At 41.8% G+C, this 18,118-nt stretch overlaps 1 protein-coding gene across 1 annotated transcript in view; it reads right to left on the bottom strand.

The window, feature by feature from the left end:
- gabbr2 (gamma-aminobutyric acid (GABA) B receptor, 2) overlaps nt 1-18,118 on the bottom strand; it is a 147,039-nt gene that overhangs the window by 12,453 nt on the left and 116,468 nt on the right. Inside the window, exon 14 of the mRNA XM_068332446.1 lies at nt 95-205. Coding sequence (XP_068188547.1) covers nt 95-205 — 111 coding nt within the window. The remainder of the gene's footprint in view (nt 1-94; nt 206-18,118) is intronic.

The raw sequence follows: 18,118 nt of genomic DNA, 5'->3' as shown, positions 1-18,118 counted from the left end.
TTAAAATTCACGGAAGTGCATTCGCATATTGATATTACAACATTTGAGTGAACGTAGAGAGTGAGCAATGAAGTTCTGTAATCTTCACTCTCACCATCAGCAGTCCTTTGTAAGCGTAGACGATGCCCAGCCAAATGGTCATGTGTGTGTTCTCACAGTGCTCCAAGAATGGACGAATGGCTATATCTCTGCCTTGGGGGTCGGCCTGCAGACAACACAATCAAAAGAAGAGAATTAGAGACACTAACCCTTCAGAACAGACTTCAGCTGTTTTGGAAAAACAAATAGGATGGATAAACAAACTGCAGTTGCAAAAAAACCCCAAAACAAACCCAAAACACTGTCTAGACTATTTGAGGAATAACATAATGAGCTAGAACACATGAATTGGTGTTTCAGTATTTCTGCAGAAACGTAAAAAGCAAGGTCAAAGCCACAAGTGACACTCATAGCCCATAGTATGGGGTAGAACAAACCATGTCAAGGTTTCATGATACAGGTATCCAGCTCCAAAGTCTAACAGAGTTATGAAATGCTTAAACGGGTGGATTACATATGGAACATTAAATGGGAACACAAATCTTTAAACTTTGACGTAGCACAAAGGAAGTTCCAAACATGCACCAACTTTGAAACAGACTTAAAAGATGACCATAAACCAGCTGAGAAGAAACAGCTTCCATACTAGTTCTAAGTCTTTGCAGGTGTTCTAATTTTACAGTCAGTAACAAAAGCGATACAAATTGTCCGTGTTAATTAGAATGACGGGTGTCAGTGATCAAATATCCAGGTGTGTAATCAAACTGTTTCCCATTAAAGCCACTGGGCTTCTCCAAAGTCGGCTGAAGTTAAATTAATCCATGCTTTGGATGCTAATGGGCACCGCTAATGAAGCGTATTCATTAATGTGATTTACATATTCTTCTTTATTTCTTGTTCCTCTCTCTCCATCCCCTCATCCCTTACTCTTCATCTCTCCAGCTTTCTTTTCATATTCACTTGTCTTCAGCTGCAGTTCGTGATACAGTTGACTTACAGGCCAAATTAGCACCTGAGGTGGATATTAATACTCTAAAACATGTCATATCTCTTTTAGTAGGAGTAATCGTTTGTCCTGGATGAATTCATCTGAGGGTACACCAATATATCAACTCTGAGACACCTGGGGCAAGGCTGGGCATAATGCCACGCTGCTCTCCAGGTCTCTCTGCTTGTCTCTTCAGGCTTATTTACAAGGACATGTCTAATGGCTTCAGCAGATGGTGCGTGTGTAGGTGTGAACAGGCATCTGCATTATACCGTTTAATTTGTTCATAGGCAAAATTCCAAATAAGGACAAGTGAAAAGCCTGAAATGTTCCATCCTCCATCCTCATATGTGCTGTTCTGAGTTAGTACTTTGTTTAATGTGAATATCCTCATCATTCATAAATACACACCTACACATACACATCCCTCTAGGTGCTGCAAAATACCCTTTCCACTCATCATTTCAACCTCCATATTCTCCATTCAGTCTCTATTAACATAATTTGGAGCTATTCATGAATTTGTCTATGACCTTCATGGATTTAAACTGGAGGTTCTCTATATTGTGCTCACTAAAAATATTAAATTGATCCTTAAAGAGGAAAACTGATACAACCAACAGAGATGAGAAATGGGCAGGGACTGTATAATTTGTGGATGCCCTTTAAGGGTATTTAAGTGCAATTTACAGCTGCAATCCCACAAATTTTCCAGTTGGAACCCCCCCCCCTTATAACTCAGATCTAGTCTACCTTTCCACTGTCTCCCAAAGGTCTTCATAACCTCCAATGTCTCAGAAGACAGAAGCAATAAGGAGAGAGGCTTGCCTCAGATGGCTGTGAGTTCACACACTGTGGCAAAGCCCAGTCGTAACCCCTTCTGAGATTTCCTGTGGCTTTTGTCACTCATGTCTGTGAATATTCTAGAATTAGATCTTGTATATTTGTGCAGCGTATGTGAAGAAATGGAACCACAGTGAGTTGACACAATGGAGAAAAGGGAACCTCAAACTTTTCTTTTCCTGCATAACTTTAAAAAAAAACCACTGAGGAAGAAATCAGAGTCATATATGCATGTCATGCATATTTTTCAGACATAATACGTTTTGTCTGAGCTGAAGGCCACATTCATATAAATGGCTATAAAATATACACAGACAGAAATCAAATGAATGCTATATTTTACTGAACTGGAACATATTCTCTCCTCAATTATCCTCCCTTGCAACATTTTAGATTGGTGAGCAGATCCGTCTAATCTCTCTCTTAGATCAGTTGCCACTCTATTTTGTGCACTGTTGGATTTTATTATCATGTGTACAGTATATGTGTTTCTGCCTCATTTATTCAGATGTTTTCCTTTGACTCTACATCCTTTGTGCCATTTATACTCAGAGCAAAGATCTAAAAGAACAGCGAGGGGTTAGACATCACCTTGTTTTTAATTAGTCGAGCACTTTTCATTCTAGCTGTAAATGTACATCAGCATAACATCAATTTAATTGCATATTTGTGTTTGTGTCCAAGAACCCTACCATGGAGTCAGAGAGCCTTGGCTTTTTGTTTCTGCACAGCTTTTATCTACATCATCGACATCTTAGTCATTCATGTATATTTCTGTTTTCTTTCCGCCGAACAACATCTTGTTCAAACAACGATTCTCCAAAAAGTCACACTTGTTGCAAATCATTTAGTCCATTCAATAGGAAAGACATGTTCTGCATCGTTGCTCTTTGCATAGTAGCAGCTCTGAGCAAACTTGTGTCACTAACAACAAAACGATAAGACAAAATGAGATATAATGCTCATTAAGCTTGGGTCTCTATCGCAGCAGAACACACTGCAGCTCCCGCCTTCTGGGAGGTGGGGGGAAGCTGTCTGGGGAGTTGCCAGGCAACAAGGCTGCAAGGTGGCAGGTGGCCTCAAAGCGGTGGTGATGGCAGTAAAAGCACCGGTTCACTGTCATTTTTCACAGCATTAGTCCTCTAAAGGGATCACCGTGGGAGGGCTGATGTAGGAACAGTACCAGCAGATTGTCAATGAAGAGATGGTGGCTAGATGAGGTGATGAAGGGAGCGATGAGAGGAAGAAAGTAAGACAACGGAAGGTGTGATGGAGAGAAGTCAAAGTGAGAGAAATATGATTGGGAAAGCAGCTTGAGATAAGATAGAGGTAAGACAAGAAGACTGCCAGTCAAACAGGGAAGAATGACTTAAGAGTGAAGAGGAAAAAAATTCTCATAGAAAGAGATAATTGGGAGATGACGGTGGGTGACAGCCGAGTCAGTAAGAGCGATAGAAAGGCGAGAAGATGAAGGTAAAGATTAAGGATGACATGACTGAAAAAAACCATGCAGTCTTGCACAGGTGGAAAGTCCTCATTTTCAAATGTTTGAATTTGACTCTTTCTAGTTTTGACCCTTTGGTACCATAACAAAGCCTGAGGAAAAAACGCAGTTCAGCAATTGACTTCTGGGCTTCTTGTTACTACGCAACGATGATGGGTTATTATGCAAAAATAGAATTAACCATGAATGTGTTGAAGGGAATTTGAAGACTCTTTGAGCATTTTTATATTATACTGAATTAATTAAAAAAGCAGGGGCTGCTTGGAAACACAAGCAAAACATTCCAAAACTAAGATACACTATACAACATGTTTTGGAAAGCTAGAGCAATAGGATTTTGAGGTAAGTAGGTATTTCTTTAAGAATAGTCGATCATCTTCCATGACATAAAATCATGACATAAAATAGCCGTATTCATGCCATTCTACAAGCACACACACCTAATGTGACTGAACTGCATGTGTGTGTTAGTTCCGTTTGTGTGTCTAGAGCTGCTGTGTGGCAAACACTGACAAAAACACTCTGTCACGCAAAGTGGCAGCACAGAAGAGATTCCACAAAGGTGAAAGCGGAGACAAATTCAGGTGTTCCAACGTGCAGCTTTAGATTTCATGGCGATATAACACAAAAAAACAAAACAAACAAAAAAACCCCAAACCCCTTCTGTGGAGGTAGTCTGTGCATGTCCCACTGGGTGGAAACTTCACGGTAAATCGCTCCACACTGGAGAGATTTATTTTATTTCTATAACTTGAAGCACCTTGGTGTACCCCCAGAAGAGCTGGAGGCTTGACTTTCTCTGCCAAGACCGCTGCCACCACAACCCGCAGCCAGATAAGCAACATGGATGTGTAGATAGAGAAAAATACTGCTATCAATAACAATAGAACAATGAAAACAGTGTAGAAAAATGGAATATTAGAGACCCTGAAAAAGATATTTTTATACTTAAAAGGAAAATTGTAAATGAATGTAGTTGTAAATATTGTTTTAATATATGTATATCTATACCAAAACTATTTAAAAGAAGCTCGACGTTAGCCCAGGAGTGCCATGTATACTGTACTACAGTTAGTGTCATTTTTGGTTTATAGACTCCGGGACTTGTGAGAAAGTGGGAGAATCTACTGGAAGTATTTAGCATATTGAGACATGATGGAATCATGGAGGTATTTAAAGAATGAATGAGAGGATGAAGAAAAGCCAGGATGAGAGTTTTAGAGAGTTGCAGGAGGAACAAAGCATCCAAAATCCAAAGCACAGAGGGCCAAGAGATGGGAAGATGAAAGACATCCTGGTGTTACAGAAATTTGTAAAAAAAAAAAGTTATTTGAAAAGCAGCAACCTATTATTTTTTCACAGGGGTACTATGGAATTCTGAACAGCAGTAATGCCCTTTAGACAAGCAGATAGGAGACATGCACAGTGGGTGATTACCTCGGTCGGTTTGACAGGGAACTTGACACCAGTGATCCCAAAAAGGAGTTCATACACATTAAGCTAATATGTTGTTTTGGATGATTACCAAAACATTTCTGCACATCTATCTAGTACCCAGATGGAAATCATAGCCTAAATAAGAGCACTTATATGTGACTTATGTTAACCCAATCATTCAAATTCATAGTTTTTACCAAAAATTACGCATGCTGTTGACTTGAACTGGCTCCATAATTTCTATAATTATCATATTTCAAGAATATGTGTTGCCTTTGTAAAGATTCTCATGGCTCTGGTAACTCTTGGCCTTTATTCCACGGGTGGTGGGACTCAAACAGTCACTGCATTCTGTATGTTTACGTTGTTGGTGAACCGTCCAAAAAGGACAGCCTGTCTTCTGTAGACATCTTTACCTGACGCTGCTGCTATGTTTGGAGAGAGTAATTTTGTGAAATTTTCAGATGGAAGTACTCATGAAAAGTATAGTAGATAGATAGATAGATAGATAGATAGATAGATAGATAGATAGATAGATAGATAGATAGATAGATAGATAGATAGATAGATAGATAGATAGATAGATAGATAGATAGATAGATAGATAGATAGATAGATAGATAGATAGATACTTTAATAATCCCAGAGGAAATTGCACATATCCACTGCTCAGCCAAACACCAGGAAAAAACTACAACAAAACAGGACATACCACAAGACATACACTAACTCACAGACACATGTAGCATTAACAGTACATATACTAAAAAACTAAAATATAAACAGTATAAAATTAAAATATAAACAGTATAAAATTAAATTAAATTAAATCCAAATCCATTTGACCGCGTGCTGACCTTGACACCTCCCCCCCGCTCCTCCTGAGAGAGTCGTTGTACCCCCTGATGGCACGGGGCACAAAGGAGGACCTCAGCCTCTCTGTGGAGGTGCTGTGTGACAGCAGTCTATCGCAGTGTGTCTGTAGTGACACCAAATAATACCATTGGTTTCTTCAGGTAATGTTACTGAGCATAGGTTTAGCTTCTTTTCATGTCTTTGAACAAATGCACGACAGGGTGCAGCCATACACCAATTACTGATTCTCCTACCTGGAGTGTGAGACTGTACAGTTATTTTTGCTCTGGTCAATTCCATTGATGCATTCACTCCGACTTTTTTGGAGTTTTTGCCTTAGCTCAGGATGTATAGTACTTCCTTATAGTAGACTTCTCAACCACATAAAATACAAATGTTTGGGGTTCTCAAAATGTTTTTTGGAGGAAAGGAAGATTCCAACTAATTGCTCATATTAACATTTTGTGCACAACAACAGAATAAATCCCTTTAAAACTTCCATGAGGGTATTATAAAATGCACTGACAACATAAAGGGCGGCAGTGGCTCAGTGGTAAAGCAGGCGGTAGAGCAGGTCGTCCTATGATTTAAGATCGGCGGTTCGATTCCCACTCCCGCCCCCCGAAAAAAAATACCCGGAGGTGAGCTGACAGTGGGAGGCGTCAACTCATCTCCGGAGCACTGCCGAGGCACCCTTGAGCAAGGTGCCGTCCCCTTTACAAATTGCTCATTTGAGGCGCACCAAGAAGGAGCTGCCTGCCACTCTACCTCCCCTGCATGCCTACAGGCCCCCTTGTGTGTGTGTGTGATACAGGGGCCTGTACTCACAAACATATATGTATGCATGCGTTTGTAATCAGTAGCTAGAGTGTGCCTTCTTAATTTCCCTTCGGGGATCAAACCAGTATATAAAATAAAAAAAAATAAAAAATACACACGCATACACACCGAGGTAAAATTGTTTCCTGAGAACAGGAGAAAAAGAAAAAAAAGTTTCTATTTGAGAACAGGGAAGTTTTCTTGTCTTTCATTGGTGGACCTTGCCACCAGCAGCATCACCACAAGGTTCTCAAAGATAAAATATTTTTACAACCTGTGTGGGGTTTTTTCCTCCAAAGAAGAAATAAGATTGGGGATTAACTGTGGAATGCTTGAGAATTTGTACCTAAATCCTGAAAAAAGAAGGCTGCTTTTTTTCTTTTCTTTTTGCTGGAGCCCTTCAGTGTCTAGAACCACTAAGGAAAATTTCACATCTTTGGTTATGTGACCCTTAGAGCCCACATTGTGGTCAAGTGAGCGTAATGTTCGCCGTTAGTGTGGGTAAGTCAACGCAACACCGGATCTCAACAGGTTGTCAAAGACAACTATGGGAGACCCTCAGGTGAGACGTGCCTCTCTTCATAAACAAAGAAGTTCAGTTACCTTGTTTAAAAAAGCCGGTTACTCTGACCTGGATTAGTGAAAATCCTCACAGACATACGGCACATACGTGAGACTCACAAAGCCTTGTTGAACAGCTTTACCATGGAAAAAAGATATGAGTGGAGGAAATGAACGAAGCACCACGGTGAGAGAGAGTGTTGGAAGAAGCGTAGTAGGTGGGTGTTAGAAAATGAGCAGAGAAAGAGAGAGAGAGAGAGGGGATGGAGGATGGTGTGCCCCCGGTCCAGGCTGACCTACATGCAGAGGGGCCATGGTGGCAGGGCAGCAAGATGCCGCTGGCACTACAAGCCATGTGGATCTTAGCCATCCCACTTCACAGTCTATGTGTGTGTATGTGTGTGTGTGTGTGTGTGTGTGTGTTTTAAATTGTCTAACCATACAAGTGTGTATGTACGTGTGTGACTACGTGAGAGAGCCTGTGTGTGTGTTTTACTGTCCTAGTCACACCGGATGGGTGAAGAGGGTATTCCACTCCAGTGGATCCTCACAGATATTATTCTGGCTGATTTAAGAGAGAGAGAACAAGGTAAAGGCAGGGTGAGTGGAGGAAAAAAACAATGGAGATAAAAGAAAGGAGTTGATGCCAGATCTGTACACACACACATACACACACACACACATACACACGCACATGCACACACACACGTGTGCACACACATGCGCGCGCGCGCACACACACACACACACACACACACACACACACACACACACACACACACACACACACACACACACACACATTTTCATTAGACTATAGAATTCAGATCTCAACATACATCCCTCTTAAGAGTATCCTCCTCTTCATCTGTCCCTCTAATAGTGATAAAATCATCCCTTTACTTGATTTTGGCTACACTTTAATATTCCTGCTCTCTTTCCATGCATGCCTGTGATCCCTTATAATCTTTCCGATAGAACCAGGGCCTAATGACCATACAACCACCACTGGGCCAAATTGAAAGATTCAATGACAAAAGTATGAAAACAAATTATTTCTTTTCTGTTTCGTTACTCATCTCTCGGCACGAAAGCGACACAAGAATGTTTTTGTTCAGAAAACCTACTAACCTGTCACTGCACAAAAACTGGAAACAATTCTGGGCTTCATGCAGGGAAACTGACACCTGGTACAGTTTTCTCATTTTCCTCACTGATGTTTGCCTGTGACCACAGGAGTCCTTGTTTCCTCTCCCATTTCTTGTAACGATTGCTGAACATGCTTTAGTCCGCATCGTTCTTGATGTGTCAGCATATTTTGTCAAGCCCGACATTTACCTGAGAATTAGATTTTAGCTCCTCTGCTGGCATCCACCGGGTGCGAAGTGAACACACCATGAATCGACTATTAAAAACTGCCAGGTGCTTCAGATAGTGCGGCCTGACAATATTGTCTGCAGCAATGGTGACCAAGTGCCAACAGAAAGTCAAATGTTCCACATTATAACATGAAAAATATTCTGATCACCCTTCTAATAACTTCCCTTAAAGTTACATGTAGGTTGTGATGTTGACAGTAATTCAAATGCAATTTAAATGTAAATTTAAATGTATGTCCTTTAGTGATCTTGAATGCAAATGAAGCCTGAATTTCTGCTCTGTTATTTTGCAGTTTTGTAGTTAATTGTTCGACAAAACCTTCAAATTTGGTTGAACAGTTTCCATCAAAACTTCAAATCAAGACACAAAAAAATAGAACAGAAGTTCTGTATACAAAAGCACTTAAATGCGTATGTTTAAATTAAGACTGCAAACAAAAACCGACGTGCCGCACAAGTAGGTACATGTTCTAATACATACAGACTACATGAGTTATTTGCTCTCACAAACACACACACAAACATAAAAAAAACTTAAATCATAATGAATTGCGGACACAGCAAGATCAACACACACACAGACACACACACACACACACACATACACACACATACAATGGTACAGATCCCCAAGCTCCAGCAGGGAACTGCCTTAAGTGATTTATTAAGAGCTAAACGCGTCATTAGCGTAACTGGCTAACCCTGAACGTTGGGCTCATTAGCATATGCAAATGCAGCGTGCAGCCTGGCAGTCTAGTAGATTAGGAGCTAAGTCTTTCTTTATCATAGGATCCAACTGCTTTTAAGGCTGCTATCCTTTAACATAACTCCATGTCACAGCACTCAGTTTCATCAACGCTTCCATCTGCACTTTGCGTAGCTTAGGGCAACATATTGGGTGTAACTGCCTTCCTGTATGTCATTGTTGCCACAATTGGCGAGGAGTTAGGTACACCATCATAGATGAATGTACACGGCTGGGAGGATTACGTGTATTTCTGGGAGGCGGTATAATGTTAGCAGTGGGAATACTGTTAATTAGATGTAAAGAAGGTGGGTTTCTTTGGAGGTATCGTGGCGCATCACTGCAGAGGTGGTGAAAACTTCCTCCCCTGGATTTGTGCACAGCCCTGGATGCTTTAAGAGTTAATCCAGGTCTCTGAAGGAATGTCGCAGATGATTAAGCTTGATGGAAAAGTGTGCTTACTTGCACTATTTTAAAGATGCTCAAAACATACAGACTTCACCCACTGTTTTTATTTTTGCTCAGTTGCCAAGGCAGAAGCTCAGGCTCCCACAATATTTTTTTTTAAACTTTAATGGATAAAGTTTCCACATTGTGATAATCTCTCTAATCTTATTTTATCTTTGAAGCTGAGTAATATAATACCGTTAATCAATGGTGCTTGAAAATTATTTAGCTGCAGCAGGTGATCACAATCACATCTTTTTGGAATACAGTAATTCTTTTTCTGTTTGAATTGGCAGCTTCTTTATTTTCAGTGATTTTAAAGAAGAAACAAAATACCAACTTTCATGTTCACTATAAAAAAAAGAAGCGAAAAGTTCGTCCAGAAATCATGGAAATCAGGAGATAAAGGAAAATTAAACCATTCAATCCACACCAACACACACCTTTCAACAGCTGGGCGTCATTCTTATCTGAAGGGTCATAATCAGGATTTGTAGCTGTAAAGACGCCCATAAATCCTGGTTGACTCGGTGACAAATGGAGAGCACCAAGAACCAGGGATAAGCCATCAGATATGACAAGTTGCTCTCACACATCACCTCACCCTTAGGTGTTTCTTCTGTTCTTTTCTCTATCTTTCTGATGTCATTTTCCTTCCAGTGGTCTCCTGCGTAGCACCATGCTTTCTCAAGTGCTTAAGACAAGTCAGACTTTGGCTTCGATGCTGGACAGTCAGTGGTTGATGATCCCAAACCTTATCTGGAGGCAGACAGTCCACTCCGGGACAGATGTACCCTTAGTGTCCCACCAGACCAACAGTCCCAAAGAGTAGTAGAGATATTTGTACACTTTCCAGCTGAAGAACACACATATCTGCAAAAAAAACCATCCACCCAATAAATCTCAATTTGATTGGTTAATTCTTCTATGTGATTCTGCTCTATCTTCAGATTTATGGGATTAAGCTGACAATATACAGTATGATCACCTTTTCCTCTTCTTACTTCATCAATCCTTTGCAGCACAAACCATCTTTATTCCTTTCTTTGGTTTTCTCCTCTAGGAGATAACTTTGAGTTTGGTTCAATACAAGATCAACCACCCAAATAAAAACCCAGCATCATTCTGTCAGCAATGAGCCTTTTACCTGTTTCACCAAATTCCCATCATCCATCGCCGAGCCATTGTGTGCCAAAAATGGAATTAGCAGCAAAGAAACTATTTTCACTTTACTCTAGTTATTTCCCCTCCATGCATGTTTACACTTTCTGATACAAGGCCATCCCAATGAATCACATAATATCTTCCTCAGGAAATTACCGGAAATGATCCGCCATGTTAAACATTAATTGAACAGGCGGACCTACTGTATTTAAATCCGCCCCAAGCAAATGCAATATGTTCGCGGAATTAATTAATTTGCAGATATTTCCCGCTCCAGTACCTAATAACATCAAAAGAAACAATGATGAAATACAACAGCAATGCAGACAATAAATGACCTATTTCAACCTTGCAAATATTAATTTTTCTTATCTTTTATACAGAGGGAGGAAATTGGCTTGGGATTCCCCCCAAGGTATTTCTCTTTCAGGAAAAGCAAACAGCCCAAAACCATTATCCCGTTCAAACACGCTGTCATGATGATATTTGATTGCCCATGTTATGTATGGTCTTCTACGTGAATCTCCTCATTTTTACTAAAGCAAAACAATACTATCATCTTTTGAGGAATCTGTCTCTCTGTCTTCTTCTGTATACCTCGGCCTCAGTCCTTGCAAACCATGAGCAGTAATTGAGTCCTTTGAGGCTCAGAGTTGCCATGAGCTCTGTGTTGTGGTTGCTTAATTGGCTGTGTTATTCACAAGCAAGCCACATTGTATTGTAGTGTGTTAGTGGTAAAGACCTCCGAGTATTGGTTGTCTACATTTCCATGTAGAGAAGATTATAATATTATAATGATTGCAAGTCATCATCCATCTCTATTCATATAGTATGCATTTGTGCCACTTTGATCAGAAATGTACCTTCTACGGCATTAATAATGTCTTTGTTGTCATATCTCTTCTACTTTAATTCTTTCATTTCCACTCTTTTTTGGTCACGTTTATAATATTGTTTCATCTTTTGTTTCTTTCCATGATCTCCCTCAAACTAACCCTGCAAAACTGTCTTTTAATGCCCGGTCTCCAGTTATCAGGACATTGATATTAACATAATCAATATGACACTATCATGTCTTCTTCTTCTGAAGACAATGTCACTTTACTTATTTTAAAAATGAGATGTAAGCTTTATTAATGTTGTCCACCCAATTTGGTTTCAAATTAATATTTAAAACCCTGATCCAAGTACAGCATTGTCTTTCTTTAAGCCGTAAAATGAAATTGTTTAAGGAGCAGAAAGGGTAATGGAGCCCCTGTCCTCTGCAGCCGTCTGTCAGCCAGCCTCAACCATAGGACTAAGGTGTTTGTAAAGCTCCACCGTTCTGCTAAAACCATCTTATTAACATGTGCAAATTCACTGACAAGAGACAAGTGAGCAATCTTATGCCAGCCTTGGTGTTATTCATTTCTTGATCAAAGGTGTCTCTAGAGGTCGAGGAACATTAAACAAAATATAATTATTCATCTTCACTGGCAGCTTTCAGTTTGTCTAAAGGCGAGGAATATTTTAAAAGCACAAAAACCTGATTCAGCTGTTTTAGAGCCTCCTCTCGGCCTGTGGATAATCTCCCAAACGTTTTTTTTTTGTGTGTCTTTCTCACCATCTCTCTCTGACTGAACATGTTCTTCTTCACTCACTCCATTTATATTTTTGTACATTTTTGGTCTCCATTCAAGTGATCTATGCATTTCCTTTGATGCTCCTTAACATACAGTCATACATCATGTCCTCCTCCAACCCTGTCGCTCCGTTCTCTCTATTCCCTGGTCACCATCCATTGCCTTAGGGGCTGATGGCCTCTTGCTCGACCTTAGAGAGAGAGCTAATGATGCAGAAATGCAGCAGAATTCTGCAGGAGAACATAAGAAAAGACGTAAACACTTTTCTGAAAACAAAAACACACACACACTCAGTAAGATACAGCTGCAAGGATGTAATTGCAAATGTACTCCCACAACCCTGTGCACATGTGTTGGGGGCAAGTAGTGACAAGAACGTGGGCAGTGTGCCACACTGAGGGCAAGGAAGAGTTATACGATAGGAGCATCAATGGCTGCCCGCAGCAGCTGACACAATGAGTTCAATGCCATTGGCTTAATATGACAGCCCTGCCAACACCTCACAGCCTCTGCATGGGCCACACACACCCTAACACCCATGCACACATGCACACAGGCATGAGTGAGTCAGACCCCCCACAGGGGCATCTCTTCACCTAGCTAAAGCCTGGCTATGACAAACACAACACCTTATGGCTGGATGCTGGTGCCTGAGGAAAAGAAACGGACTCACAAACATACACACACACGCATGCGCACATACACACAAACGCATGCACACACACACACACACACACACACACACACACACACACACACACACACACACACACACACACACACACACACACACACACACACACACACACACACACACACACACACACACACACACACACACACACACCAGAGTCCAATTTATCCACAGACATTGACTTCAGATTCAACTCTTGCACTGTTTGTGTTTATTACCAAAATGTGTGTGTCTGTGCATGTGTGTATTTGTGTGTGTACGAGAGTGTTTAATCACCAGTGTGTGTGTATCTATGTGTACAGTATAGGCTGACTCTCCCTCTGCTACATCAGCAGCAGGCAGGAAATCCATAACAGCTTAACAGTCAATTACTTCAACTGTCACTAGCCTGCCTCCCCAAGGACAGGAACCAGTCACACCCAAGAATGATGCAGCTCCACCAATCAAGGCAAAGGAGGTTCTCACCTGAGTAATGGAGGTGAGGTATTGTGGTGAAAATGAAATTGTTGTTGTTTGTTCATGGGTACAAAAATAGCGATTAACAAAGACCAGGAAATATAAACGTGAAATGGGAAACCAACGAGACTCTGTTCGCCTGAATTGAGTGTGATTGTCATATCAGCAATGATACTGATGGTGTAAAGGAAGGTGCATTAAAGTTAAACGAGGGCACATACATATTTTCTGCTTTAATGTGCCAGGAAATAAAAAAAACAAAACACTTTCTAGTCCTCAAGGTAGAGATGAAAAATGTTCATTTCTTCTTTTGTCAAATACACCCAGTGCTCCTCACACACACACTCGTCTCTGAAGCATGAATACCCATGCACACACTCAAGTTTCATCCAGTTTTAGCCCACTTCTTCACCAATCAAATATATTTGTACTAAAGCTCAGAAAATAAGCCCATTGGCCCTCTTTCACTGATGGCTGCCATTCTTCCAGTAAAGTTAAAAGAAAAGAAGGGATGCCAATAAAGTGCCTATTCAGAAATTTGATTAAAGCACAAGGAAACAATTTCTGGACAAACAGTTCTTCATTGTGTTCCCATTTTAGCGGGAGCATATGTTTTTCTCGGTAATGAGCTGGACGCTGTTGAGAGAACAGAATAACTGAGCAGCCGTGCACAGAGTGTCCACATAGCAATCCAAGATGACTTGAATGTATTGAATCAGCTGACACCATCATCATCTGATGCATGAAAAATTCAAATCTATCACAGTCAGTTTTCACAGACCTCTAATTCAGTCTTGAACTCACATAATAAAAATGCAGACACTTGTGCCCTAACTCTTAATTCTACCAATTTTTAGATGTGCTGGGAGACACAAGGACAGCAGGACTCAAAAAACAAACTCCTGACAGTGAAAATGTTTTATTTAGCAAGGGTTGGTATCTCCATGCAACTCACATTGCATCAAGCTTTACACATGATTTTACTATGAATCATTGACCAAGTACAGCCCGGCCTCAGCAAGCAACAATGACGAAACAATGTTGAATCCACTTCTCTATAGGTCACAATGATTGTGCTCACTTTAAATCTGGTTAACCTGGATGGGGCAATCCCAGTAACAGCACTGCATAGAGGTGCAACATGTAGAAGACAAGGGGGCTCTCCACCTGCTTTGTCAAAAGTCAAGTCAAGTCAAAGTCAAAGTCAGCTTTATTGTCAGATGTACCATATATGCACGACATACAGCACAGATGAAATTGCAGTCCTCTCTGACCCACGGTAAACAGGCAGTACAACAAAGACAGTACAACACAGGTAGTACAACACAGGCAGGACAACACAGGCAGTACAACAGGCAGTACAACACAGACAGTACATCAGACAGTACAGCACGAAGTATTAGAGAAAACACAAGGGATGGTAAACATCACTCCTTAATCCCGTAGGGGAAGTGACATGTGCGTAGTCCCTGAGTTGATGGGGGAGAGAGAGAGATAGGTAGTCAGGTGCTGGGGAGAGGGCAGGGCAGTGTGAGGGTAGAGTACAAGGCTATGGCAGGGGGTAGAGCAGGGAGGGAGTTGAGCCTCCTGACCGCCTGGTGAAAGAAACTCCCTGAGCCTGCTGGTTCTGGCCCGCAGACTCTGCAGTCTCCTACCTGAGGGCAGCAGGTTGAAAAGGCTGTGAGAGGGGTGGGTGGGATCACCTGCAATGCTGATGGCTTTGCGTGTGAGGCGGGTGTTATAAATGTCTGTGAGGGAAGGGAGAGAGACACCAGTGATCTTTTCAGCTGCTCTCATGATGCGCTGCAGGGTCTTACGGCAGGAAACGGTGCAGGGGCCGTACCACACGGTGATGCAGCTGGTTAAGATGCTCTCAATGGTGCCTCTGTAGAAGGTGAGCATGATGGGGGGTTGGGCTCTTGCTCTCCTCAGTTTGGAGAGGAAGTAGAGGCGCTGTTGGGTTTTTTGGCCAGCGATGTGGTGTTGCGGTCCCAGGACAGGTCCTCGGAGATGTGCACACCCAGGAACTTGGTGCTGCTGACCCTTTCCACTGCAGCACCATCGATGGTTAGTGGAGCATGCTGAGTGCATGTTCTCCTGAGGTCCACAACAATCTCCTTCATCTTCTCCACATTCAGATAGTTGTCCTTGCACCACATAGCCAGGAGGTTCACCTCATTTCTGTAGGCTGTCTCATCATGGTTATTGTTGAGACCCGCTACAGTCGTGTCGTCTGCAAACTTGAAGAGGTTGGAGCTGGGAGTCGGTGTACAGTCATGGGTTGGCCGAGTGAAGAAGAGGGGGCTCAGCATGCATCCTTGGGGGGCTCCTGTGTTCCGCGTGATGGTGCTGGAGGTGTTGTTACCAACTTGAACTGCCTGTGGTCTCCCTGTCAGGAAGTCCAGCAGCCAGTTGCGTATGGAGGTGTTGAGTCCGAGCTGGTCCAGTTTGTGGATGAGCTGCTGGGGGATGATTGTGTTGAATGCTGAGCTGAAGTCAATGAACAGAATTCTGGTGTAGGAGTCTTTGGTCTCCAGGTGGTTGAGGGTTGAATGTAGGGCAGTGGAGATGGCGTCATCGGTCGAGCAGTTGGACCGGTAAACAAACTGAAAAGGGTCCAGGGTTGAAGGCAGGGCAGATTTGATGTGGTGCATGGCTAGCCGCTTGAAGCACTTCATGAGGATGGGAGTGAGTGCAACCGGGCGGTAGTCTTTGAAGCCAGATGGGGGTGACATCTTTGGGACTGAGATGATGATGGTGGCTTTGAGGCAGGTGGGGACAACAGCCTGGCTCAGGGAGATGTTGAAAATGTCTGTGAAGACATCTGTGAGCTCATCAGCACAGTCTCAGGATACGACCAGGAATGTTGTCAGGACCTGGGGTTTTTCACATCCCCCCACATCCATTAAAAATGGGGCAACACTAAACTACATTCCCCAAAATGAAATTCAATTGCACTAAAAAAAAAATTAGCAAGGTGATAATTCTTAAACAACAGATGACAGATATTTTTCCACCTTGTTGTTGAGTGTAGGTTCCCTTGTGATGGATCAGCTGAACTTCTTGTATAGAAATTGGCACCTTGTCCATTTATGTCCTCTATGACCCATTACTGTCCCTTATTTAGATTCTAGACATGTTGTGATCATACCGCAAGTGATGAATGAATGAGGTTTAAAAAGTCAAACAGGAAGCCAGTGTAGTATCTACTATCAGCCAGAAAATGGATGATCTGAGAAAGAGTAAAATCTGAAAAATAGAATCGTCTCTGCTTTTGACGCCACATGGAGCTGGCAGCGTGACAGCGATATTATTATTATCGTCAGATGGTCAGATGGTCTGATCATGGTGGTTTTCAGGGCTCAGCTGGTTGTGCTTGGCCATCAGGATCATCACCAGGTGCTGCCACATTCTCTCTGGGCAGAGACCCACCATTGGAGGGCACTGCAGGTTTGACACACACACTTAGCAGGCAAGGTTGTGACTAGAATAATGCTGGAGACACAGGACATATTATCTTTCCTCTTTCACTTTCAGGACGGTGCCAGATTAAATCATATTGGGGTTTATCTTAATGAAGAAGAATGAAAGACCGACAGAAGGGACAAATGGATGAAACGGAGTACAAAAACATTTGGACAAGCACCCTGAGAAGGACTTAAAATAGCAAAGAAGACAAGAACAAAGGGAAGAACAAGACGAGCGCCCACAGTCTGTGGACTCCGCTGTTTGAGCGTGCGTCCCTGAATTAATTTAGTCCAAAATGTAAGAACAGAATTGCCACTCTATTTGAGGCAGATTAATTAAAAACTAAAGCCTTGTTAATTACACCCAGCTATCTCACACAGATGAGCTCACCGATGTGCTGTCTGTCCCCGCCTGTGATGCTCACCTCACTTCCTCTGGTCCTGCCCCACTTTAGCTCCAATGTCTCCAGGGCATTTGTGTAACTGGGATATACAGTAAGTTGATGCAGCAGATAAAAATGTAAGCCCTGTTTTTCCTCCTGTCATTGGAATTTCATCATTCATTGCAATTGATTACTCATATTTCACTGATGCACAATGATATCAGAAGTTTTACACATTTCATTTTATGTCTTTCCTACGTTATTTAGCCCTGGAAGAGGCATCACGCAAAGCACTCCAGGGCTGAGTTTAGACAGCGCAACAAAATGCTACTACTCCATCGCTGCCACTTCAGATTTACTTCCTTTTATAGGTGTAATGAAGAACAGAGAATACGTCTCGCTCCCTCTTTCTTTGCTCTCTCATCCCTCGTCTGTCCATTTCTCAGCCCCCTTATCGATCGCCCAATCCAATCAGGCTCTTGAGGCTACGTGAATCTCATTCTGAGGACATGGCAGCACATTTAATCTGAGCACCAATCAATAAAAGTGTGCCTTGTGAAAAAATGCAAACTCTAAATGATTTTTTATATTATATATATATGAATCAGTAATGTGTATACATATGCGCAGAAATGCAATTGAGATTTGAAGAAAACTACTGCCATATAAATACATCTAGAGGTTGTGTATTGCCTTCAATTAGTTTGCAGGTCAT

This window comes from Antennarius striatus, chromosome 14 (genome assembly GCF_040054535.1).
Source record: "Antennarius striatus isolate MH-2024 chromosome 14, ASM4005453v1, whole genome shotgun sequence".
Classification (NCBI taxonomy): domain Eukaryota; kingdom Metazoa; phylum Chordata; class Actinopteri; order Lophiiformes; family Antennariidae; genus Antennarius; species Antennarius striatus.
The sequence above is the reverse complement of the archived record's forward strand: the minus strand, read 5'-3'. Positions and strand labels throughout refer to the sequence as shown.